At 40.1% G+C, this 27,245-nt stretch overlaps 1 protein-coding gene across 1 annotated transcript; it reads right to left on the bottom strand.

Moving 5' to 3' along the window:
* Positions 1 to 728: 728 nt before the first annotated feature.
* LOC143504346 (interferon-induced protein 44-like) lies at positions 729 to 18,690 on the bottom strand. The gene is made up of 7 exons (XM_076995894.1): positions 18,412 to 18,690; positions 17,159 to 17,192; positions 9,811 to 10,009; positions 6,030 to 6,179; positions 4,899 to 5,070; positions 4,534 to 4,634; positions 729 to 1,132 (listed from the first exon to the last, which is right to left on the bottom strand). Exons 1-7 carry the CDS (start codon positions 18,458 to 18,460, stop codon positions 950 to 952), a joined length of 888 nt encoding a protein of 295 aa, XP_076852009.1. The 5' UTR covers positions 18,461 to 18,690; the 3' UTR covers positions 729 to 949.
* Positions 18,691 to 27,245: the final 8,555 nt, after the last annotated feature.

The following is a 27,245-nucleotide window of genomic DNA, read 5'->3' as shown; positions in this document are numbered from 1 at the left end:
ACAGTGATCAAACGATGACAGACATCAACAGTATTGAGGACATGCTGGTCGGAGTCCGGAACCCTACCTCCCGGCCCACCCCAGACATCCCCATCATCCACCACCCCACTCCCACCACCCAGGCACCTCGGAGCCCCAAGGCCCAGACCCAACTTGCCCCGAGTAGTGGCAAGTTATGGCAGCTAGCCTAAGCCTACCAATTTTATTAATTTACATTAATTTTACTATTTATTTACATGTATTACTTTAATGTAGTATTCTGATAACTGTGAACAGGTCAAGTAGCTTGAGTGTTAGTCTCAAAGATATTGTGTTGTGTTTGTTTAAAAAATGTAAGTTTAAAGTTGAAAAAATGCATGCAAGCATAAATAAATCAGACATGTCTTGGATTTACCTTTGTGTGTTTACATTATTGCAATAGGTTAATAAAACCTTTACAATTATAAAATCTTTATGAATGTACTCATGGCAACAGGCTGGAGTAGTTCGGGAGAATCGTTTTGAATCGAATTGTGGGATTCCCAAAGATTCCCTAGTGAACAGGTGTGAATAGTCAGTAAACAGTAGAGCCTATTGGTGGAGCCAGGTTGAGTGACGGAGGGTTCTGTGACTGCTGCATGCTGGGAGGTGGAGTCCATATAGGAAACGTGATGCCCACCCGGTTCACTACTAGGTTCCCTCAAGTTTGAGTCTATACAAGGAAATGATTGAAACACTGGGAAATGAAAGAGGGTTTATAGGATTTTACTGAATCAGATAGTCAGTTTTATTAAATTGATTTTGTACTTAGACACATAATTACATATAGTTTAAGATGTATCCCATGAATTTTTTTTTGTCTTTTATGAAGTAGTTGCAGTTATTACATTTAATTTCACTTTAAAATAAAATGGAACATATTAGCAGGACTGGTTATGAGGCTATGGAATCTCAAATACCAAATCCATGCTCATTCTGAATTAATGGGAATATGTTTTTTCTTCAGTGCATCATTGGCTATGTTCACAATTTGGTCAAGAGCCTTGAGAATCAGGACATCCATGTCATCATCTGTATCAATCTCCTCATGGTAGTTCTTCACAGGGAAGATGTAGTTCATGGGGATACCCAGGTTATTACTGCACACTTGCATCTGAAAGAAAAGATCAGTAATATGAATATATTATATTTATATTACACCCCCTATAAAGGGGTGGTTCTGAAGATGGTGACCACAGACCTTTTCTCTGTTCTCATCCTTTCTGGCTCAGTGTCCAGAACATGGAGCAGTACACCAGGAGACATGGAGGGGGCCGTAGGAGGGCAACAACCCACCAGCAGGACCACTAACTCCTCCTTTGTGCAAGGAGAAACAGGAGGAGTAGTGCCAGAGCCCTGCAAAATGACATGACCTCCAGCAGGCCACTAATATCCATGTTTCTGCTCAAACCGTCAGAAACAGAGTCCATGAGGGTCGTAGCACAAGTGGAGCCCAACACCGTGCAGGACGACCAGAGAACACCACGACTGATTCACCACGGTCTTCACAGATGAGAGCAGGTTCACCACGGTCTTCACAGATGAGAGCAGGTTCACCACGGTCTTCACAGATGAGAGCAGGTTCACCTCGGTCTTCACAGATGAGAGCAGGTTCACCACGGTCTTCACAGATGAGAGCAGGTTCACCACGGTCTTCACAGATGAGAGGCAGGTTCACCTCGGTCTTCACAGATGAGAGCAGGTTCACCACGGTCTTCACAGATGAGAGCAGGTTCACCACGGTCTTCACAGATGAGAGCAGGTTCACCACGGTCTTCACAGATGAGAGCAGGTTCACCTCGGTCTTCACAGATGAGAGCAGGTTCATCACGGTCTTCACAGATGAGAGCAGGTTCACCACGGTCTTCACAGATGAGAGCAGGTTCACCACGGTCTTCACAGATGAGAGCAGGTTCACCACGGTCTTCACAGATGAGAGCAGGTTCACCACGGTCTTCACAGATGAGAGCAGGTTCACCTCGGTCTTCACAGATGAGAGCAGGTTCACCACGGTCTTCACAGATGAGAGCAGGTTCACCACGGTCTTCACAGATGAGAGCAGGTTCACCACGGTCTTCACAGATGAGAGCAGGTTCACCTCGGTCTTCACAGATGAGAGCAGGTTCACCTCGGTCTTCACAGATGAGAGCAGGTTCACCACAGTCTTCACAGATGAGAGCAGGTTCACCTCGGTCTTCACAGATGAGAGCAGGTTCACCACAGTCTTCACAGATGAGAGCAGGTTCACCCTGAGGACATGACGGAGTCTGGAGACACCGTGGAGAACGTTCTGCCTGCAACATCTCCAACATGACCAGTTTGGCAGGTGGCCAGTAATGGTGTGGGGAGGCATTTCTTTGGAGGGATACACAGACCTCCATGTGTTAGCTAGAGGTACCCTGACTGCCATTAGGTACTGGGATGAGAACCTCAGCCCCTTTGTGAGACCATATGCTGGTTCAGTGGGCCCTGGGTTCCTTCTGATGCATGACAATGCTAGGCCTCATGTTGCTGAAGTGTGTCAGCAGTTGGACTGTGTGGACTGGCCTGCCCATTTCCCAGACCAGAATCCAATCTAGCACATCTGGGACATCATTGACTGACGCTTTAATCCAGGTCTGGGAAGAATTCCTCAGGAGAACATCCACCGCCTCATCAGGAGCATGTCCAGGTGTTGTAGGGAGGTCTCATCAGGAGCATGACCAGGTGTTGTAGGGAGGTCACATCAGGAGCATGTCCAGGTGTTGTAGGGAGGTCTCATCAGGAGCATGTCCAGGTGTTGTAGGGAGGTCTCATCAGGAGCATGTCCAGGTGTTGTAGGGAGGTCATACAGGCACGTGGAGGCCACACACACTACTGAGTCTCATTTTAACTTGTCTTGAGGAATTTCCACTGATGTTGAATCAGCCTGTCATTTGATTTTCCACTTTGATTTTGAGTATGATTCCAAATCCAGACCTCCATGGAATAATAATTTTGATTTACATTGATAATTTTTGTTATTTTGTCTCAACACATTCCATTATGTAGTAAGATTTTCAACTGGAATATTTTATTCATTGAGATCTAGGATGTGTTATTTTCGTGTTCCCTAGAAATATACAGTGTTGCGAATAACGCGGTTAAAAATAACGGCATTAGGTAACGGGGTCATTTTGTCAGTAACGGGATAATATAATTAATTACTTTTCCTGGCGTTACAACACCGTTGATGTTACTGGTCATTAAAAGCGGTGCGTTACTATATATTGATATACTAACAGTAATGCGAGCGGACCCCTGCCCAGGCTAGTGAGGAGTAACAGATCTCGATAGGTCACAGTTCTCGGTGTAACACCTGTTTAACTTAACAAGTCAGTAAGCAATTGGCTAAGGCAGCGTTATGGTAGCCAATCAGAGCCAGTGTTTTTACACGTGTGCCGAAGCACACCAGTGACACACGACACAAACGGAGAAGAGGCAGAAATGGCGAGTCAGAAGCAAGCCGAAGAAAAATTAGCATTTTCAAGGTGGCGATATAAACATTATTTAAGAAAATACTTGAAGTTCCTGAATGTCTACCAGACTGGGTATTTGATTTATTTAATTAAGCATAGAGGTTTTATTGTTAAGTTTATTTCTGTTGTGAACAAACCAGTTGTCTCAGGTTGAGATAATTTAATTTAATTTAATTTCATAGATGTAAATGCACATTATATAGTGTAACTGTTTACTCTTGCTTTTTTTTTCCCCAAAGATTTGGGATTTTAAAGGATTTTATCCTGCACTGGTCTGTGGATGTGCAATAAATATCAAAAGTTAAACACCTTTATGATCTACTCATTTCAACTGACTGTGAAAACTTTTTTTTGAAAAATCCTTATTCATTGGTATATAACTTTTTATATAAGTTATAAAAAAGTTTTATAACTTATATTTTTTTATAACTGTAATGCAAATAGTTACTTTCCCTGGTAACGAGTTACTTTTATTATAGAGTAATTCAGTTACTAACTCTATTAACACTACTTGTCACTTTTTTAAACAAGTAGTGAGTAACTATAACTAATTACTTTTTTAAAGTAACCTTCCCAACACTGGAAATATAGCAAATCATAGCAAAGTACACATAGTGTCCAGAGAAACAGGACGTTTCAGATAGCTGTGCAAGCACATTGAGCCAAAGTGTTTCTGAACCAGTTCGTCCTTCCAAATTTCAGAAGCATTTTGCTTGCACACTGCAAAAAATGGTCAGGAATTTGAGGATCATGATCTAGTGTTCAAGGCATTCAGTTGCCCTCCAGATTTCCAACATCTCAAGCTAATCAAGCGTCTGTGAGAATACTGGAAAAGGGTCAGATCAACAGAGGACTCATCTCACAACGTACTGTATTCAGAAGATCTGTCGCTAATGTATTGGTGCCATTAACTTCAGAACATCTACAGACATTGTGTTTAGTTCATGTCTCAGTGAGTCAGAGCTGTTTTGGTGGCCTGAGAGGAACCTACACAATATGAGACAAATAAAAAAATTACCTTCTCTTTTATCTTCTTGCTGGTGTAGACCTTCCGTAAATCCTCTTTAACCAGTGGACATGCTTCATCCACTCGTGTCATGATGATTATTTGAGGCATATCTGAATAACATGAATTTATGTAAGCTCGTGACATCAACAAAAGTCATCATCACAATATGCTCTAAACTACACACCACTAGGGGGAGACACGTACCTCCAGTGATGGTTTAAGAACCAGCACAATAAAGGTTTGTTGTCTCTGCTTCACATCACCCATTTCATTTAATATCAACGTAAACTTTTAATGTGGACTTTAATTATGTCACTCATTTCATATTGCTATCAATTAATTAAATTTTTCCCATTAATAACTTTCCTACCTACCCAGTTCAGTTGCCTTCTCACGGATATCTCTCATCTTTTTCAGAACATCATCTTTCATAAATGATACTTTGTCTGCTGCCATGATGTTGACCAGGCAGTATGTCTGATCACCAGTACTGGGGTTATGTTTGTAGTCATGGTCCTTTGAGGTTAAGGGGTTTGCAGGATTAAACTGAATATGTGAATGGAAGAAAGACCAAATATTAGTCACATTTTTACTGGGTTTATGTATATTCAAGTTATTGACCATGTAAACACCTTCTTGTTATTGTTTAAGGTGAATGTAATTACCAGAAATTGTTATAATTGTATTACTGCAAACAAAAAACCCAACTGAAAAACAAAAACTTTGACAAAATCATTAAAGGTGTTGTATGTCAATAAAGGTGTTGTGTGTCATTAAAGGTGTCGTATGTCATTAAAGGTATTGAATGTCATTAAAGGTGTTGTATGTCATTAAAGGTGTTGTATGTCATTAAAGGTATTGAATGTCATTAAAGGTACTGTGTCATTAAAGGTACTGTGTCATAAAGGTGTTGTATGTCAATAAAGGTGTTGTATGTCATTAAAGGTACTGTGTCATTAAAGGTGTTGTATGTCATTAAAGGTGTTGTATGTCATTAAAGGTATTGAATGTCATTAAAGGTACTGTGTCATTAAAGGTACTGTGTCATAAAGGTGTTGTATGTCAATAAAGGTGTTGTATGTCATTAAAGGTGTTGTATGTCATTAAAGGTATTGAATGTCAATAAAGGTGTTGTATGTCATTAAAGGTACTGTGTCATTGATGGTGTTGTATGTCATTAAAGGTACTGTGTCATTGATGGTGTTGTATGTCATTAAAGGTACTGTGTCATTGATGGTGTTGTATGTCATTAAAGGTACTGTGTCATTGATGGTGTTGTATGTCATTAAAGGTATTGTATGTCAATAAAGGTGTTGTATGTCATTAAAGGTATTGTGTCATTGATGGTGTTGTATGTCAATAAAGGTACTGTGTCATTGATGGTGTTGTATGTCATTAAATGTGTTGTATGTCATTAAAGGTGTTGTATGTCATTAAAGGTATTGTATGTCATTAAAGGTATTGAATGTCATTAAAGGTATTGTATGTCTTGGATGTCTCCTCACTTTGTATCCTTCCTTCACAAAACCTTCCAGGGCTTTGATGATGTCACCTACAGGTGCACCACAACCATCTGATGATTCCAGTCCCATGATGTCATTGAAGACAAAAGGCAAAGCAGAACCAGCCCCTCCATCAATAAAGTGGGTTTTAAACTAAAAAAACAAACACAGAAGTATAATGTGTGAGGAAAGGCAAGATCCCAGGATGAGAGCATTGAGTTTGGAACATACACAAATGGAACACTTTTGGGGCTCAGCAAACACAAACGATGAGCAATGAACACAACACAGATGCACATAGACACAGACACAAGTGCAACACAAAACCAAAACGAGGTGAAACACGCACACATGGAGTAACATTAACATACACCACAACATTCCATACAAAGAGACAAGAACACATTAATCAATGATAAAAACCAATTCTACAAGAAAACAAACCAGGAATATCTCTAAAGGGGATACAGGTTTGGATTGACCAGGAATATACTAAGGACAATCTCTACTTGTGTCTTGTTCATGTTCTTGTATTTAAGTGTGCATGTTGTCTACATCTTTCAGTTGAAGTCCCCATGACTTGGACATCCGTGTGTCTGTTAGCACTAAGTGCTATTGCTAAAGAGTTCAATTACACTGTTACTTTACACCCCTCTTCTCAGCGTCCTGCTCCTTTCTTGCATCATTACACTTACTATACAGTTTGATATCTTACATTTTGAACCAGGTGGCAAAATAAATAATGTATAATTTTGGCATGAAGAAGTATTATTTCACATTTTGGTGTCACGTTTTTGCATCATGTTTAATGTGTAACGTCCTTTAGAGTCATTTTATGGATACTACTATTGTGGTGCCAGAGTGATCCTGGATCATGGGAGGGACAAGACAGAGTTAGAGCAGAGTAAACCTTACACTCTCTGTCTATAGGGCATGACAGAGTTAGAGCAGAGTAAACCTTACACTCTCTGTCTATAGGGCATGACAGAGTTAGAGCAGAGTAAACCTTACACTCTCTGTCTATAGGGCATGACAGAGTTAGAGCAGAGTAAACCTTACACTCTCTGTCTATAGGACAAGACTGAGTTAGAGCAGAGTAAACCTTACACTCTCTGTCTATAGGACATGACAGAGTTAGAGCAGAGTAAACCTTACACTCTCTGTCTATAGGACAAGACTGAGTTAGAGCAGAGTAAACCTTACACTCTCTGTCTATAGGACAAGACTGAGTTAGAGCAGAGTAAACCTTACACTCTCTGTCTATAGGGCATGACAGAGTTAGAGCAGAGTAAACCTTACACTCTCTGTCTATAGGGCATGACAGAGTTAGAGCAGAGTAAACCTTACACTCTCTGTCTATAGGACATGACAGAGTTAGAGCAGAGTAAACCTTACACTCTCTGTCTATAGGGCATGACAGAGTTAGAGCAGAGTAAACCTTACACTCTCTGTCTATAGGACAAGACTGAGTTAGAGCAGAGTAAACCTTACACTCTCTGTCTATAGGGCATGACAGAGTTAGAGCAGAGTAAACCTTACACTCTCTGTCTATAGGGCATGACAGAGTTAGAGCAGAGTAAACCTTACACTCTCTGTCTATAGGACAAGACTGAGTTAGAGCAGAGTAAACCTTACACTCTCTGTCTATAGGACAAGACAGAGTTAGAGCAGAGTAAACCTTACACTCTATGTCTATAGGACAAGACTGAGTTAGAGCAGAGTAAACCTTACACTCTCTGTCTATAGGACAAGACTGAGTTAGAGCAGAGTAAACCTTACACTCTCTGTCTATAGGACATGACAGAGTTAGAGCAGAGTAAACCTTACACTCTATGTCTATAGGACAAGACTGAGTTAGAGCAGAGTAAACCTTACACTCTCTGTCTATAGGACAAGACTGAGTTAGAGCAGAGTAAACCTTACACTCTCTGTCTATAGGACAAGACTGAGTTAGAGCAGAGTAAACCTTACACTCTCTGTCTATAGGACAAGACTGAGTTAGAGCAGAGTAAACCTTACACTCTCTGTCTATAGGACATGACAGAGTTAGAGCAGAGTAAACCTTACACTCTCTGTCTATAGGACAAGACTGAGTTAGAGCAGAGTAAACCTTACACTCTCTGTCTATAGGACATGACAGAGTTAGAGCAGAGTAAACCTTACACTCTATGTCTATAGGACAAGACTGAGTTAGAGCAGAGTAAACCTTACACTCTCTGTCTATAGGACAAGACTGAGTTAGAGCAGCGTAAACCTTACACTCTCTGTCTATAGGACAAGACTGAGTTAGAGCAGAGTAAACCTTACACTCTCTGTCTATAGGACAAGACTGAGTTAGAGCAGAGTAAACCTTACACTCTCTGTCTATAGGACATGACAGAGTTAGAGCAGAGTAAACCTTACACTCTCTGTCTATAGGGCATGACAGAGTTAGAGCAGAGTAAACCTTACACTCTCTGTCTATAGGACATGACAACATTAGTTAAAATTAAACCACACACATACAGGGGTTGGACAATGAAACTGAAACACCTGGTTTTAGACCACAATAGTTTATTAGTACAGTGTAAATTCTTCTTAGGAATGAGATATACAAGTCCTGCACAGTGGTCAGAGGGATTTTAAGCCATTCTTCTTGCGGGATAATGGCCAGGTCACTACATGATGTTGGTGGAGGAAAACATTTTCTTTTCGCTCCTCCAAAACACCCCAAAGTGGCTCAATAATATTTAGATCTGGTGACTGTGTAGGCCATGGGAGATGTTCAACTTCACTTTCATGTTCATCAAACCAATCTTTCACCAGTCTTGCTGTGTGTATTGGTGCATTGTCATCCTGATACACGACACCACCTTCAGGATACAATGTTTGAACCATTGGATGCACATGGTCCTCCAGAATGGTTCGGTAGTCCTTGGCAGTGACGCACCCATCTAGCACAAGTATTGGGCCAAGGGTATGGGCATGATATGGCAGCTCAACCCATCACTGATCCACCCACATGATTCACTCTGGGCAACAGTCTGGGTGGTACGCTTCTTTGGGGCTTCTCCACACCGTAACTCTCCCGGATGTGGGGGAAACAGTAAAGGTGGACTCATCAGAGAACAATACATGTTTCATACTGTCTACAGCCCCAAGATTTGAGCTCCTTGCACCATCGAAAGTGACGTTTGTCATTAGCACGTGTGACCAAAGGTTTGGCTGTAGCAGCCCGGCCGTGTATATCGACGGACAGTTTTGGTGGAAACAGGAGAGTTGAGGTGCACATTTAATTCTGCCGTGATTTGGGCAGCCGTGGTTTTATGTTTTTTGGATACAGTCTGGGTTAGCACCCGAACATCCCTTTCAGACAGCTTTCTCTTGCGTCCACAGTTAATCCTGTTGGATGTGGTTCATTCTTCTTGGTGGTGTGCTGACATTACCATGGATACTGTGGCTCTTGATACATCACAAACACTTGTTGTCTTGGTCACAGGTGCGCCAGCAAGACGTGCACCAACAATTTGACCTCTTTTGAACTCTGGTATGTCACCCATAATGTTGTGTGTATTGTAATATTTTGATCAACACTGTGCTCTTACCCTGCTAATTGAACCTTCACACTCTGCTCTTACTGGTGCAATTAATGAAGATTGGTCACCAGGCTGGTCCAATTTAGCCATGAAACCTCCCATACTAAAATGACACTTTTAATTTTTCACTTTCATTGTCCAACCCCTGTACATTCTTTGTTAAAAATTATTTGTAAGTAGAAAAACAAGAAAACCATTAATGTACTTACTATTTTTGTGAAACTTGAGCCAGATGTGGTAGCAGTAAGAGCCTCACAGGTGATCCGTCCTTGGAAAGCATTATTGACGGAATTTATGAAGCTGGACTTTCCTACTCCAACCTCTCCAACAATCAGAATCCTGACATGATCAACATCTGGGTGGCTGACACTGAATTCTCTGAGTTTCCTTTCTAAGTTTCTTTTGCCTCTGAAAAAAGCAGATGGTAAGAGTGGTAACACTACATGGCTACTGGTTTCATAAAGCTACACCACACACACCGCAGGATAACATCCTTTATTAGGGTTCACACTCATGCTGGTGAGGAATGAGGGGCCTGTTACAAATAATAAATATATAAATTGGATTATATTTGTTTAAATTCTTGTATATAAAGAATTAAGAATTAAAGAAAATAAAACAAGAAATTATAGGTGAGAATAAAATATAGACACAGGTTGTTATGAATGATCAAACATGGTGCTGTCTTCTACTAATTGGCGTGGAAGACACCTAAGATGAAGTTTCAGGAAAGAAGCCCATTTGAGTTTAATATTGCAATTCATGATTTTGTGATAATTATGCCCCAGTGCCTGGTACATATGCCCCAATGCCTGGTACATATGCCCCAGTGCCCGGTACATATGCCCCAGTGCCCGGTACATATGCCCCAGTGCCCGGTACATATGCCCCAGTGCCCGGTACATATGCCCCAGTGCCTGGTACATATGCCCCAGTGCCCGGTACATATGCCCCAGTGCCTGGTACATATGCCCCAGTGCTCAGGTGGTGCTGGTGGTGGTATTTGTGTTTAGGATTCTGATTGTCCCATTTTATCAGATTATTTCTTTAAATTAATCATAGTATAAATACCCTAATTTATTTACATAAGACCAGGACGGTTTTCGATTTATATTAATTAATTGTCTGAACACCAAACATCTGGATTTGTTTTTGAAGAGCTGCAGACTACATGTACTCACAGTTTCTGACAAACTGTTTGTCACGGTAGGCCAGACCGGCTCCACAGGGCAGCCGCCCACTTCACAACACTTCACCTCTCGTGCACTCCCCAGATCACAATCCCCCGCCTACTAGTTCACTACTGATTATCTCTGAACACTACTGATCACTACTGATCACCTCTCATTATCACTCGCACCTGTCCCTCATCACTGTGACACCCTTTATAAGCCCACCGAGTTCTGATCACTCTATGCTCCTCTGTCTAATATATATGTAATAAACATACAGTTAAAGGCTAAATTATTAGCCCCCTTATGAAATCATATAAAACCCTTATCCGTCCAATGACATGGGCCATAACCTTCTATGGAAGTTTCTGTGTGTCCACAAGAACAAAGACTGCATAAAGTCAAATAAAAATTTTTATTGGTTTGCTTCACTGAAACAAGAAAAAAGCAAAAAATGCAGTGGTCAAAATTATTAGCCCTCTGACAACTAATAGTCAATAGTGTAGCCTTTGTGATTCAAAACTGACAACAATCTTTTCTGGTAATTTCTAACCAAGTTGGCACATGTCTCCTGAGGGATTTTAGCCCATTCTTCCTTGGCAATTTGTTCAAGATCATGCAAATTGCTTGTTCTCTGAGCATGGACCCGAACCTTGAGCTCCCTCCACAGATTCTCAATAGGATTGAGATCAGGTCTCTGAGAGGGCCACTCCAGAACGTTGATTTTGTTGTCTTTCAAAAAGGTTTTGACCAACTTCGATGTGTGCTTTGGGTCATTGTCTTGTTGGAAGACCCAGCGATGACCTAACCCTAGACTGACAGCAGATGACCTGATGTTGTTCTTCAAAATTTCCACATAATCCTCTTTTTTCATGGTCCCATGCAGCCGAACAAGGTTTCCTGTCCCTGAAGCACCAAAACAGCCCCACAGCATTATGCTTCCACCAGCATGCTTCACTGTGGGGACAGTATTTTTAGGGTTGAAGGCCTCGCCCTTCCTACGCCAAACAAAAGCAGCATCCATATGCCCAAACAGCTCAAGTTTGGTTTCATCAGACCAAAGGACAGACTTCCAAAACTCACCCTTATGTTTCAGATTGTCTCTGGCAAAGTTCAGTCTGGCTTTGATGTGCCGCTGTGAGACCAATGGGGTTTTTCTTGGACGATGACCACAAAGTCCACCACGATGAAGAGCCCTCACAACAGTCTTGCGTGAAACATCAAGTCCAAAAGAAGCAAGTTCAGCAACAATCATCTCTGGGGAGGTCCGGGGATTCTTGTTGACATCTCTGATTATTTTTCGCTGCAAAGTATTAGAAATCTTGCGTTTTCGACCACGGCCATGTTTATTTTTAACAGGCTTTGTTTCTAGAAACCAAGAAACGCTTGGAAATGGCAGTATATCCTTCCCCCTGAAAATGAAGGTCCACTATCTTCTGTCTGAGGTCCACACTGAGTTCTCTTCTTTTTGGCATGATGATATTGCTTCCTACAACAATTATAGAGCAACCCTAGAGTATCCCTTTCATTCAAGCAGTCAAGTAATACTAACTCTGCTTCTTGGAGTCACTTAAATAAGGTTCAGTGCTAATTGATTGCTCAGGTGTGTTTTCAAACCTAATTTATTGGTCAGGTGTGGTTTGAAACCCAGTTAATTATGGAGAGGAATCAGTGCCAAATTGAAAAGTAATCCCTAATAGACAAAAATGGAAATGCAATCCACAAAATGCATTGCTTTTCCATACAAACATGCAGAATACGTGCCAAAATGAAATGCAAAAGCACTATTACATTACATTTCAATGCACTTTATCTCTTTATTGAAAAACAATACACAAGAATTTGCATTCAAATCCAAAACACTGAATTTGTGCCAGAATTGAATATAATACAGCTCGAAATGTAATCACGGCACAGAGGTATTGCTTTTCACCGTACGGTATTTCAGACATAAATGTCTCCTTTAAATGTAATGATCACGAGATTTATTTAAACACTGATGTGATGAAAACGTGCCACAATGAAAAGTAAAAGCTCCAGTGTGTGTGGATTTGTATTTAACACTAGAACCCCGAAGGCTGCGAAAATTTTTGCAAGCTCCAGGTAGCTCCAGATAGCCCACTCCCCTGCTGTGAAGAAATTAATGCCCTTTGTCTTGTTAATGTGTGGAGTGCGGTGGAATGCGGCTCACCCCCAAGCTCACACGACTCCCACAGCACCTAACGTGAAACAACTTCATGATAACCTTGTTACAAGCAGACTGTATATCTTACCGATCCTACAACAAACAGCAGAACATTTTTAGACTCGTGTTTCAAAAGTTTAAATTCAAGCGCACATAGCAGCAGACGTAGAAACGAAAGTTCACTAATAAGTCCCGCTAAAAACAAATAAATAAAACAGTTTGAATCTCGCTCTTTGTTCATTTCTTTTACTATACCAACACTTTCTGTTTGCGTGTTTGAATTCGTGTAAGCGCTGTTTATTCTATTTTATACTGTAGGCAACTGCAACAAACTACAATCTATCCGTCTATCTATCTACAATCTCGCTATTTGTACGTTTCTTTTACTATACTATAAAATATTTGTTGTAATCCAACACTTTCTGTTTCCGCGTTTGAATTTGTGTAAGCGCTGTTTATTCTATTTTATACTGTAGGCAACTGCAACAAACTACAATCTATCCGCCTATCTATCTACAATCTCGCTCTTTGTTCGTTTCTTTTACTATACTATAAAATATTTGTTGTAATCCAACACTTTCTGTTTCCGCGTTTGAATTTGTGTAAGCGCTGTTTATTTTATTTTATACTGTGCTGCATCCAACAACAATAGAAAGGCAATTCTCCACAGAGTTTACTCAATAAAGACAAGGAGAGGAAAAAACAAATTCATGTGCTGCTAAACAACTTTATTATGATCAAATGTTCAGAAAAACAAACAAATATTGAGACAGAATAAAGTACTGAGAGCAGATGAATTATAAATGTCTATTCCGGGTGTTACGCCTGGCGTGGCGCAGAGGCAGAATGCGGACACAAGTGCTGAAGAGAGCGAGGTTTATTAGAGAAGGGCAAACCAGAATCATAGTCAATATCACAGACATGGGTCATAACAGAACGGGAATTCAACAGAGACGCATAACCCATACAGAGAGACATGATAAACAAAGACTACTAACTTGAACAAAACACAGAAGGGCATGAAACATAAACGGGGCTGAGCACAAGACAATACACAATGTAAAGCACGAATAAGCTATTACAAAGTTCAATGAAGCACAAAAACCAGGATAGACAAAGCTTAGACAAACGCCAGAACCTTCAGACAAAATAACCAGCAACCATGAGAAATAAACATGCGTACACAAGTGGCGTCATGCCCCGAACTGAAAAGAAAGATTCTTTTTATCTATCTGTCTACCTATCTATTTATCATTATCTATATAAGTATTTAGATTATTTAGACAGTGAGAGGTTTGTCTAGGTCTATAATGGGTATGCCTAAATCTTTGACGAGAGAAGCGTCAATGAAGCTCGCAGCAGCCCCTGAGTCAATGAAAGCCATCAAGCGTTTTCTCTCTGACCAGAGAAACGTGAACAAACAGCCCATTACCAGGAGGATTCGACATTGAACCCGCCAGTGCCTCCGTACTCACTGGCGGGTTTGCCTTTTTCCCTGTAGCTCAGGACATTTGGACCTTTGATGACCCTCTCCACCACAGTATAAACACCTGCCTTCCTGGAGACGTACCTGTTTTTCTTGACGTGATAATCGTGTATGGCCTATCTGCATGGGATGAGGGTCAGTACCGGATTTGCAGGTTTCAAATATACGTGACTGCGTTACTGCTGGTGTGTTATCACGATGATGTTGTTGTTGTTTAGTGCATCTGCGTTAGCGGCAACGGTTGTTAAGACGCACTGTGTGTGTTATCAGTGTGTCAAGATCAGCCGGAGGGTCACTGAGTGTTAGCTCATCTTTCAATTCTTCGCATAACCCTTCCTGGTATATGGCCATAAGCGCCTCCGGACCCCACCCGCTCTCAGAGGCCAGTGTTCTGAATTCCTGAGAATACTGAACGACTGACTGTTTTCCTTGACGTAGCCTCAATAAACGCGGACCAATAACTCCTCCTGACGATGGGTGATAGAATGCACTTTTCATGGCATTAGAAAAACGTTCATATGAAGAACAGGTCTCTGTCTGCTTCTCCCAAAGGGGCGTGGCCCAAGCTAACGCTTTGTCAGATAGCATTTGATCATGGTTATTTAGTATTTGCTCCTGGCTTGCAACTGCAGCTTTTAATGCTGCGTTGTCGTGAGATTCGGCTGGGTTCATGTTTAGGCTGCTTCGTTCTGTAACTCAGGGTGTACAGACCGGTACACACCGCATAAGAAAACGGAGGGAGAATTGAACCCAAATGCCATTAGGAACAATTAGGGAGAAGTGCTTATCACTAGGGCTGTGTGTATGAAATAAACACATACGAGCAAACAGAAAACACAATAGAAAACCACTCCGCATACACTCAGAAGCAAAACAAAACTCAAAAGGACGCTGAAAACTCAACGCGTAAAAATGCAATAATAAAGCCGTATAGACACGGGAGGAAAATAACGAAGGTAACTGAAAGAACGCAGAAAAAGTCAATGCGTAAAACGAACTAAGGAACCCAGGGGAAGTGACTGGCCACAGGCGAACGCCGCAACAAAACAAAACCCTTCCCAAAAATAAAAGAGTAACTGACAGGAAGAGATAAGGTTGGTGGAAAACTTGAGATGGGCCTGAAGTGGCGCAGGAGGTACATACTCAAATAAGTAAAGGTAAAAGATAGAGACAAGAGAGGGCTAGAGAAAGCGAGAGTAAGGTGGCGAGACACCTTAACACAGCAACGCAACTTAGGAAGGAGACAAGAGAGAGAGAGAGAAGGCTGAGAACGTGACGGCATGAGACCAAAAGGAATCAGCAGTGATCCGTTTCACCAAGCTTCCTTGGTGAAACAGCTGAAACGGATCACCGCTGATTGCGCCCAGCGAGTCTAGGACTGACTCGGGTGCCTCTTGTGGAGGTAGAAGGCGTGGCATCCGAGCCAGCCTTGACAACAAAGTTGTAAATCAAAGAAGAAAGTGCTCATTTTCATTTAACACATGCAAGCAGCAGGCACGACGGAGAATTTTTTCAAACAAACGTGTTGTGCCAAATTCCGACTCCCCTTGTTTGCACACTCGTTGTTTATATATATATAAACAACATATATATATTATATATTATATATATAATGATATATATATAATGACAGGTATAGGGCTGAAGAACATGCTGGTATAACAGTGTAACAGAAGGGTGTAACATTGTAACAGAAGGGTGTACCAGGGTGACAGAAGGGTGTAACGGGGTGACAGAAGGGAGTAACACCCGTTACACCCTTCTGTCACCCCGTTACACCCTTCTGTCACCCCATTACTCCCTTCTGTCACCCCATTACTCCCTTCTGTCACCCTGGTACACCCTTCTGTTACATTGTTACACCCTTCTGTTACACCGTTATACCAGCATGTTCTTCACCCCTATACCTGTCATTCCCTGCATGCTTGAGCCATGTGATGACATATAAAGGGAAAGTAAAAGAAATTCTATGCCTGTGAAATGTGATTTCTAGTAAATGGAAAGTGAAAGAAACATATTTACAGGCTGCGTGTATTGATAACAAGAGAATATAAAGAGAATTAGTCAGATCTAAAAGCTGATATGGTGATAATGAAATATGATGCAAATGAATATCATGAATTCTTACAGAAACCAGATTAGAGTCTTAATTCACACTGAAACACTATTACATTAATTAAAACAGATGTTACAATTTCAGTCAAAAAGTGTCAGTTGGTCTAATACTTGACCAAGAGTTGCTTAGTTTCAAAAGCATTTATATTGATCTACAGTACATGTCTTTGTATGGAAAAGTTCATATTCTACTTTTTAAATGCTAGAAAAGTACTATTGAAACCGAGCGATAAAGGCCTATCAGTAATAAAAACAACATTCTAAGCAACTTTGCCAGTCACTAAAGCCAACTCTAAAAACATTGCATATAAAAGAAAGTAGTGACCGATGCAGTTCACACAGGGAGAGTCCCTGTTCATGATTGTGTGATTGGGGGACCCCAAAACTGTTCCATGACCTGCCTCATCACATCCACTTTACAGCTTTAAAAAATTCACGCACACAACAAATTTGCGGCAGGACAGATCTTAAAGATTGAAATAAAGATGTAAGTGATTGTTCAAAAGTTTGTTTTTACCTATATTCTAGCTGGAGTTATAACACTGATAACAATGATCTGAATCTTCTCTTAATCACAAATGAAAATGTCCACTACTTACTCCCAAGGTGTTTTCCTCCATGCTGAATCAAATTCTGAAACACAAAAGGCAGCTGTAAGGACATGTAAGACATGCACTGTGTGCAAATAAGTAAAATAACTCATTTTCTTGTACATTGGTTTGATAATTTCATTTGTTATTAGTTAAAATGGTTGCATATTGTTTATTATAACTATGGTGTATATATCTTCTCCCAGAATTGCAATTGGAAACAATTTTTCTCAACTTTAATTTACATTTGAACAAAAAGTGGCATGTCCAAAATTATCCTTGTGCCTCTTCTACTTTAACTATACCAGGGATATGAATAATTTCAGCAGCACTGTGTGTGTGTGTGTGTGTGTGTACATATATCTAGCAAATGAGAGACTACACCTACACTGCAGGCTTGCAGGCATCAGGTCTGCAGTGGTGAGTGTCACCTGGGCCACACTGACAAAGACACCTATTCACACTGGTTGTTATTGGCACAGCTGATTTAGCATAACATACTAAGCTGCCTCATACCTGTTTGTGGTTAACTACAGGTGTACAGGTGCACAGGTGTACAGGTGCACAGGTGTACAGGTGTACAGGTGCACAGGTGTACAGGTGCACAGATGCACAGGTGTACAGGTGCACAGGTGTACAGGTGCACAGGTGTACAGGTGTACAGGTGTACAGGTGCACAGATGTACAGGTGCACAGGTGTACAGGTGCACAGGTGTACAGGTGTACAGGTGTACAGGTGTACAGGTGCTGCTCCTGTGTTCCTGTAAATGTGGATCTGTCCTACTCACAGTGAAATCTGCAATCATCCTTCTTTAACATTTGATTGCTGCGTTATAACTGACTAACCAGTTGCATTTGATGCATTTGACTACAAAATACATATGCATGTGGTTAACAACTTAAAATATTACATAAACATAAGATAATATGACATATAGATACAGGTTTAGCAAATATGCCCATGTGAGTTTGATACTGCTTTGTTATGACTCTTTTCCAGAATTTGTTAAAAAAAATATTCAACGACAACGTTGCTCTCAGCAGATGGTAGTTAAAAAACATATATAACATATATATATAGTTATATAATATATAATAATATATAACTATAACAGTATAAAACAGTATAATATATAACTATAACAGCATAGAATCTGTATACAACAGTATAAACAGAACAGTATAAAGACAGTATAACAGTATAATATATGACTATAACAGTATAAAATCAGTGTAATATATGACTAGAACAGATGACTCACCTTGTTTGGGAGGTGGTGCTGGTGCTGGTAATGATTCTGGTTGTCCCATTTTATCCAATTATTTTTTTGAAGATATCTGAAGCCAAATATCCCAATTTATATAAATCTATTTACAATTTGTACAAAATCAGGATGGATTTGATTTAGATTGTTAAGAATGATCTGAAGACCACAACTACGTCTGGTATTTTTTGGAGAGCTGGAGCTGTACAGTGTGCAGGTCTGCAGATAATCTAGCTTGAGCTTCAGTTTTATACTTGTCCTGCTCTGCGTGCTGTGTCTCATACGGCTGCTTGAATCATGTGATTACTTATAAAGGGAAAGTGAAAGAAACATTATCCACTGCCTGCACGTGTTTTCATGTAAACTGAAAGTGAAAGTGGTTTATTTACGTCCTGTGTGTGTTGACAGGAAGATAATCTAATAGAGAATTAGAGCACCATTGTTGAAGGCAGATGAAGAAGCTACATCTACACTACAGGTGTACAGCAGATAGTAGTAAATATGGTTGCAACTGTATGGTTGAAATATGATGCAACTGTATCATGTATTCTTACAGAGACCAGATTAGAGTTTTAACTCTGTAGCAATATTGATTAATTATGAATTATTATAAAGGGGCACCACCCTCAAATTTCAGGGAAATATGTTTTATAACTGGAAAAGATTAAATGATATCAGTCTCATTACTGAAGATGAAGCTCAGAGTCTGTGCAGTGACCCAATAGCACTAGTAAAAATATATTTGCCAGTGTCTGTCTGCTTTGTTCCATTGCCTCCATCCCTTGATGGGTCACACATTCAGGTGGTGTTTTTGGAGCATTCATCCAGTGTGGGTGGTGCTGCGGTGGAGGCCGTGATTCAGAGGGGAGCGTCCAGTCTTGTCTTGTAGGCTTGGCACTGCCTCTGGCCTGGCCCACTGTGTCAAAGTTTCAGGAAACAGTGGTGTTAGGTTGCATGATCTCACAGGATGCAGTGGTGGTGAAGTCTCGGGAAGCTCTGGTGGTGGTGTTGGGGGGGGGGGGGTGCTGGGTTGCTGCAGTCAGGGGGGGTCATTGACTCTGTCGTTGACGGGTCGGGGGCGTCTGGGACTTCCGTCTAGGTCGGGATTTGTAAGACACTCAGAAAACTGGGGAGTTGGAAGTTCTTTTCTAGCCTCCCCCCTTTTTAACAGTGCCTTGTATGCCTGTTTCCTTGCCTCTGCCTCCCACATCTCAAATCCACAACATCAGACCCATATCTGAAATTGACAAATTCACCCATAGTGCTCTCTCTTTGGATAGCATCCCTGCACATTGTCCTTAGGATAGTCTCCCCAGCGTCAGAAGGCTGGCTCTTTGACACTTACCCATCCTCACTTAAAGCACATTGGTTCAACCCACACAGATCATTCCCACTACTCTCCCTGCTCCGTTACTGAGGGCTCGTCAGCACGCAGTTTCACAACGTCGATGCCTGACCTCCCAGTCGAGGGTAACACTCCCCGTCACACAATTACACCCCATGTAACCACCCCTGACGCCATGTGAATTCACAAGAGGAGTTGACCACCCGACACTTGTCTCAGCTTGAGGAGAAACCTTCTCAGCTACTGATGTAGCTGCCCTCTGGGTGTCGCTTGTAGGGGTGTGACGAGATCTCGTGTCATGAGATCTCGCAAGATGTAACTGTGATATTTCTCGTCACGTTAAAAATCTGTCTCATGATGTTGGTATTACTATTGAAGATGCCCCCGCCACTTTCAAATCGTTTGTTTGGCAGCATTTTGGCTACCCAGTGGAAATGATAAATGGCAAGAGAGTGACTGATAAGACACGGACCATATGCAAACATTGTATGAAAATAATGCCGTACACCGCGGTTAATACAAGCAGGATGCAGAGACATTTACAGCACCACCACAGCTCAGTACTCAAATCAACATATCTCACTTGAACAGAGGTAGCAGGGACAGAACGGCACGCTTTGGCAAGTTGAGACAGCAAAGGATATCGGGAGCAGTGTGGGGATGCTAATATGCTAATATGTGGACATGCTAATATTCTTAAAAATGAACATGGCAGTGTAGTTGCAGCAAATTCAGTGACATACTTGGTCAGGCTCTGTTTGCACTATTTGCAGTCTGTATTGACAGAGAAGAACTTTTTGTTTTGCACATATTGTTTGCACTTATTCTGTCCTTATTGCATGTAGCCTAATACAACTTGACAGATAGCTAAACAATAGGGTTTGAATAAAGAGCTGGACCAAAGGCGTTTCAGTGCCCAAGTTATGCTCAGAAACACTGTTTAGAGCGCTTACAGCGCCAGCAAACGCTGTTTTGAACGCCTTAATGCAAGACTTACTACTTGTTTGGAAATGCATGTGTAACATTACAAACATGATAAAACAGCTTGTTATCACATCCCAACACTGTTTTGAAACAAAATATGAGTTTTCAGTTCATTCTTCAAAAGTTGCACTTTTGCCCCAAGTTATGCTCAGAAACACTGTTTAGAGCGCTTACAGCGCCAGCAAACGCTGTTTTGAACGCCTTAATGCAAGACTCACTACTTGTTTGGAAATGCATGTGTAACATTACAAACATGATAAAACAGCTTGTTATCACATCCAAACACTGTTTTGAAACAAAATATGAGTTTTCAGTTCATTCTTCAAAAGTTGCACTTTTGCCCCAAGTTATGCTCAGAAACACTGTTTAGAGCACTTACAGCGCCAGCAAACGCTGTTTTGAACGCCTTAATGCAAGACTCACTACTTGATTGGAAATGCATGTGTAACATTACAAACATGATAAAACAGCTTGTTATCACATCCAAACACTGTTTTGAAACAAAATATGAGTTTTCAGTTCATTCTTCAAAAGTTGCACTTTTGCCCCAAGTTATGCTCAGAAACACTGTTTAGAGCACTTACAGCGCCAGCAAACGCTGTTTTGAACGCCTTAATGCAAGACTCACTACTTGATTGGAAATGCATGTGTAACATTACAAACATGATAAAACAGCTTGTTATCACATCCAAACACTGTTTTGAAACAAAATATGAGTTTTCAGTTCATTCTTCAAAAGTTGCACTTTTGCCCCAAGTTATGCTCAGAAACACTGTTTAGAGCGCTTACAGCGCCAGCAAACGCTGTTTTGAACGCCTTAATGCAAGACTTACTACATGTTTGGAAATGCATGTGTAACATTACAAACATGATAAAACAGCTTGTTATCACATCCAAACACTGTTTTCATTCAAAATATGAGTTTTCAGTTCATTCTTCAAAAGTTGCACTTTTGCCCCAAGTTATGCTCAGAAACACTGTTTAGAGCGCTTACAGCTCCAGCAAACGCTGTTTTGAACGCCTTAATGCAAGACTCACTACTTGATTGGAAATGCATGTGTAACATTACAAACATGATAAAACAGCTTGTTATCACATCCCAACACTGTTTTGAAACAAAATATGAGTTTTCAGTTCATTCTTCAAAAGTTGCACTTTTGCCACAAGTTATGCTCAGAAACACTGTTTAGAGCGCTTACAGCGCCAGCAAACGCTGTTTTGAACGCCTTAATGCAAGACTCACTACTTGATTGGAAATGCATGTGTAACATTACAAACATGATAAAACAGCTTGTTATCACATCCAAACACTTTTTTGAAACAAAATATGAGTTTTCAGTTCATTCTTCAAAAGTTGCACGTTTGCCCCAAGTTATGCTCAGAAACACTGTTTAGAGCGCTTACAGCGCCAGCAAACGCTGTTTTGAACGCCTTAATGCAAGACTTACTACTTGTTTGGAAATGCATGTGTAACATTACAAACATGATAAAACAGCTTGTTATCACATCCAAACACTGTTTTGAAACAAAATATGAGTTTTCTTTTCATTCTTCAAAAGTTGCACTTTTGCCACAAGTTATGCTCAGAAACACTGTTTAAAGCTCTTACAACGCCAGCAAACGCTGTTTTGAACGCCTTAATGCAAGACTCACTACTTGATTGGAAATGCATGTGTAACATTACAAACATGATAAAACAGCTTGTTATCACATCCAAACACTTTTTTGAAACAAAATATGAGTTTTCAGTTCATTCTTCAAAAGTTGCACGTTTGCCCCAAGTTATGCTCAGAAACACTGTTTAGAGCGCTTACAGCGCCAGCAAACGCTGTTTTGAACGCCTTAATGCAAGACTTACTACTTGTTTGGAAATGCATGTGTAACATTACAAACATGATAAAACAGCTTGTTATCACATCCAAACACTGTTTTGAAACAAAATATGAGTTTTCTTTTCATTCTTCAAAAGTTGCACTTTTGCCACAAGTTATGCTCAGAAACACTGTTTAAAGCTCTTACAACGCCAGCAAACGCTGTTTTGAACGCCTTAATGCAAGACTCACTACTTGTTTGGAAATGCATGTGTAACATTACAAACATGATAAAACAGCTTGTTATCACATCCAAACACTGTTTTCATTCAAAATATGAGTTTTCAGTTAATTCTTCAAAAGTTGCACTTTTGCCCCAAGTTATGCTCAGAAACACTGTTTAGAGCACTTACAGCGCCATCAAACGCTGTTTTGAACGCCTTAATGCAAGACTCACTACTTGATTGGAAATGCATGTGTAACATTACAAACATGATAAAACAGCTTGTTATCACATCCAAACACTGTTTTGAAACAAAATATGAGTTTTCAGTTCATTCTTCAAAAGTTGCACTTTTGCCCCAAGTTATGCTCAGAAACACTGTTTAGAGCGCTTACAGCGCCAGCAAACGCTGTTTTGAACGCCTTAATGCAAGACTCACTACTTGATTGGAAATGCATGTGTAACATTACAAACATGATAAAACAGCTTGTTATCACATCCAAACACTGTTTTGAAACAAAATATGAGTTTTCAGTTCATTCTTCAAAAGTTGCACTTTTGCCCCAAGTTATGCTCAGAAACACTGTTTAGAGCACTTACAGCGCCAGCAAACGCTGTTTTGAACGCCTTAATGCAAGACTCACTACTTGATTGGAAATGCATGTGTAACATTACAAACATGATAAAACAGCTTGTTATCACATCCAAACACTGTTTTGAAACAAAATATGAGTTTTCAGTTCATTCTTCAAAAGTTGCACTTTTGCCCCAAGTTATGCTCAGAAACACTGTTTAGAGCGCTTACAGCGCCAGCAAACGCTGTTTTGAACGCCTTAATGCAAGACTTACTACTTGTTTGGAAATGCATGTGTAACATTACAAACATGATAAAACAGCTTGTTATCACATCCAAACACTGTTTTGAAACGAAATATGAGTTTTCTTTTCATTCTTCAAAAGTTGCACTTTTGCCCCAAGTTATGCTCAGAAACACTGTTTAGAGCACTTACAGCGCCAGCAAACGCTGTTTTGAACGCCTTAATGCAAGACTCACTACTTGATTGGAAATGCATGTGTAACATTACAAACATGATAAAACAGCTTGTTATCACATCCAAACACTGTTTTGAAACAAAATATGAGTTTTCAGTTCATTCTTCAAAAGTTGCACTTTTGCCCCAAGTTATGCTCAGAAACACTGTTTAGAGCACTTACAGCGCCAGCAAACGCTGTTTTGAACGCCTTAATGCAAGACTCACTACTTGATTGGAAATGCATGTGTAACATTACAAACATGATAAAACAGCTTGTTATCACATCCAAACACTGTTTTGAAACAAAATTTGAGTTTTCAGTTCATTCTTCAAAAGTTGCACTTTTGCCCCAAGTTATGCTCAGAAACACTGTTTAGAGCACTTACAGCGCCAGCAAACGCTGTTTTGAACGCCTTAATGCAAGACTCACTACTTGATTGGAAATGCATGTGTAACATTACAAACATGATAAAACAGCTTGTTATCACATCCCAACACTGTTTTGAAACAAAATATGAGTTTTCAGTTCATTCTTCAAAAGTTGCACTTTTGCCCCAAGTTATGCTCAGAAACACTGTTTAGAGCGCTTACAGCGCCAGCAAACGCTGTTTTGAACGCCTTAATGCAAGACTTACTACTTGTTTGGAAATGCATGTGTAACATTACAAACATGATAAAACAGCTTGTTATCACATCCAAACACTGTTTTAATTCAAAATATGAGTTTTCAGTTCATTCTTCAAAAGTTGCACTTTTGCCCCAAGTTATGCTCAGAAACACTGTTTAGAGCACTTACAGCGCCAGCAAACGCTGTTTTGAACGCCTTAATGCAAGCCTCACTACTTGATTGGAAATGCATGTGTAACATTACAAACATGATAAAACAGCTTGTTATCACATCCAAACACTTTTTTGAAACAAAATATGAGTTTTCAGTTCATTCTTCAAAAGTTGCACGTTTGCCCCAAGTTATGCTCAGAAACACTGTTTAGAGCGCTTACAGCGCCAGCAAACGCTGTTTTGAACGCCTTAATGCAAGACTTACTACTTGTTTGGAAATGCATGTGTAACATTACAAACATGATAAAACAGCTTGTTATCACATCCAAACACTGTTTTGAAACAAAATATGAGTTTTCTTTTCATTCTTCAAAAGTTGCACTTTTGCCACAAGTTATGCTCAGAAACACTGTTTAAAGCTCTTACAACGCCAGCAAACGCTGTTTTGAACGCCTTAATGCAAGACTCACTACTTGTTTGGAAATGCATGTGTAACATTACAAACATGATAAAACAGCTTGTTATCACATCCAAACACTGTTTTCATTCAAAATATGAGTTTTCAGTTAATTCTTCAAAAGTTGCACTTTTGCCCCAAGTTATGCTCAGAAACACTGTTTAGAGCACTTACAGCGCCAGCAAACGCTGTTTTGAACGCCTTAATGCAAGACTCACTACTTGATTGGAAATGCATGTGTAACATTACAAACATGATAAAACAGCTTGTTATCACATCCAAACACTGTTTTGAAACAAAATATGAGTTTTCAGTTCATTCTTCAAAAGTTGCACTTTTGCCCCAAGTTATGCTCAGAAACACTGTTTAGAGCGCTTACAGCGCCAGCAAACGCTGTTTTGAACGCCTTAATGCAAGACTTACTACTTGTTTGGAAATGCATGTGTAACATTACAAACATGATAAAACAGCTTGTTATCACATCCAAACACTGTTTTGAAACGAAATATGAGTTTTCTTTTCATTCTTCAAAAGTTGCACTTTTGCCCCAAGTTATGCTCAGAAACACTGTTTAGAGCACTTACAGCGCCAGCAAACGCTGTTTTGAACGCCTTAATGCAAGACTCACTACTTGATTGGAAATGCATGTGTAACATTACAAACATGATAAAACAGCTTGTTATCACATCCAAACACTGTTTTGAAACAAAATATGAGTTTTCAGTTCATTCTTCAAAAGTTGCACTTTTGCCCCAAGTTATGCTCAGAAACACTGTTTAGAGCACTTACAGCGCCAGCAAACGCTGTTTTGAACGCCTTAATGCAAGACTCACTACTTGATTGGAAATGCATGTGTAACATTACAAACATGATAAAACAGCTTATCACATCCAAACACTGTTTTGAAACAAAATATGAGTTTTCAGTTCATTCTTCAAAAGTTGCACTTTTGCCCCAAGTTATGCTCAGAAACACTGTTTAGAGCACTTACAGCGCCAGCAAACGCTGTTTTGAACGCCTTAATGCAAGACTCACTACTTGATTGGAAATGCATGTGTAACATTACAAACATGATAAAACAGCTTGTTATCACATCCCAACACTGTTTTGAAACAAATTATGAGTTTTCAGTTCATTCTTCAAAAGTTGCACTTTTGCCCCAAGTTATGCTCAGAAACACTGTTTAGAGCGCTTACAGCGCCAGCAAACGCTGTTTTGAACGCCTTAATGCAAGACTTACTACTTGTTTGGAAATGCATGTGTAACATTACAAACATGATAAAACAGCTTGTTATCACATCCAAACACTGTTTTAATTCAAAATATGAGTTTTCAGTTCATTCTTCAAAAGTTGCACTTTTGCCCCAAGTTATGCTCAGAAACACTGTTTAGAGCACTTACAGCGCCAGCAAACGCTGTTTTGAACGCCTTAATGCAAGCCTCACTACTTGATTGGAAATGCATGTGTAACATTACAAACATGATAAAACAGCTTGTTATCACATCCAAACACTTTTTTGAAACAAAATATGAGTTTTCAGTTCATTCTTCAAAAGTTGCACGTTTGCCCCAAGTTATGCTCAGAAACACTGTTTAGAGCGCTTACAGCGCCAGCAAACGCTGTTTTGAACGCCTTAATGCAAGACTTACTACTTGTTTGGAAATGCATGTGTAACATTACAAACATGATAAAACAGCTTGTTATCACATCCAAACACTGTTTTGAAACAAAATATGAGTTTTCTTTTCATTCTTCAAAAGTTGCACTTTTGCCACAAGTTATGCTCAGAAACACTGTTTAAAGCTCTTACAACGCCAGCAAACGCTGTTTTGAACGCCTTAATGCAAGACTCACTACTTGTTTGGAAATGCATGTGTAACATTACAAACATGATAAAACAGCTTGTTATCACATCCAAACACTGTTTTCATTCAAAATATGAGTTTTCAGTTAATTCTTCAAAAGTTGCACTTTTGCCCCAAGTTATGCTCAGAAACACTGTTTAGAGCACTTACAGCGCCAGCAAACGCTGTTTTGAACGCCTTAATGCAAGACTCACTACTTGATTGGAAATGCATGTGTAACATTACAAACATGATAAAACAGCTTGTTATCACATCCAAACACTGTTTTGAAACAAAATATGAGTTTTCAGTTCATTCTTCAAAAGTTGCACTTTTGCCCCAAGTTATGCTC

The sequence above is a fragment of the Brachyhypopomus gauderio genome, unplaced genomic scaffold (genome assembly GCF_052324685.1).
Source record: "Brachyhypopomus gauderio isolate BG-103 unplaced genomic scaffold, BGAUD_0.2 sc267, whole genome shotgun sequence".
NCBI lineage: Eukaryota > Metazoa > Chordata > Actinopteri > Gymnotiformes > Hypopomidae > Brachyhypopomus > Brachyhypopomus gauderio.
The sequence above is the reverse complement of the archived record's forward strand: the minus strand, read 5'-3'. Positions and strand labels throughout refer to the sequence as shown.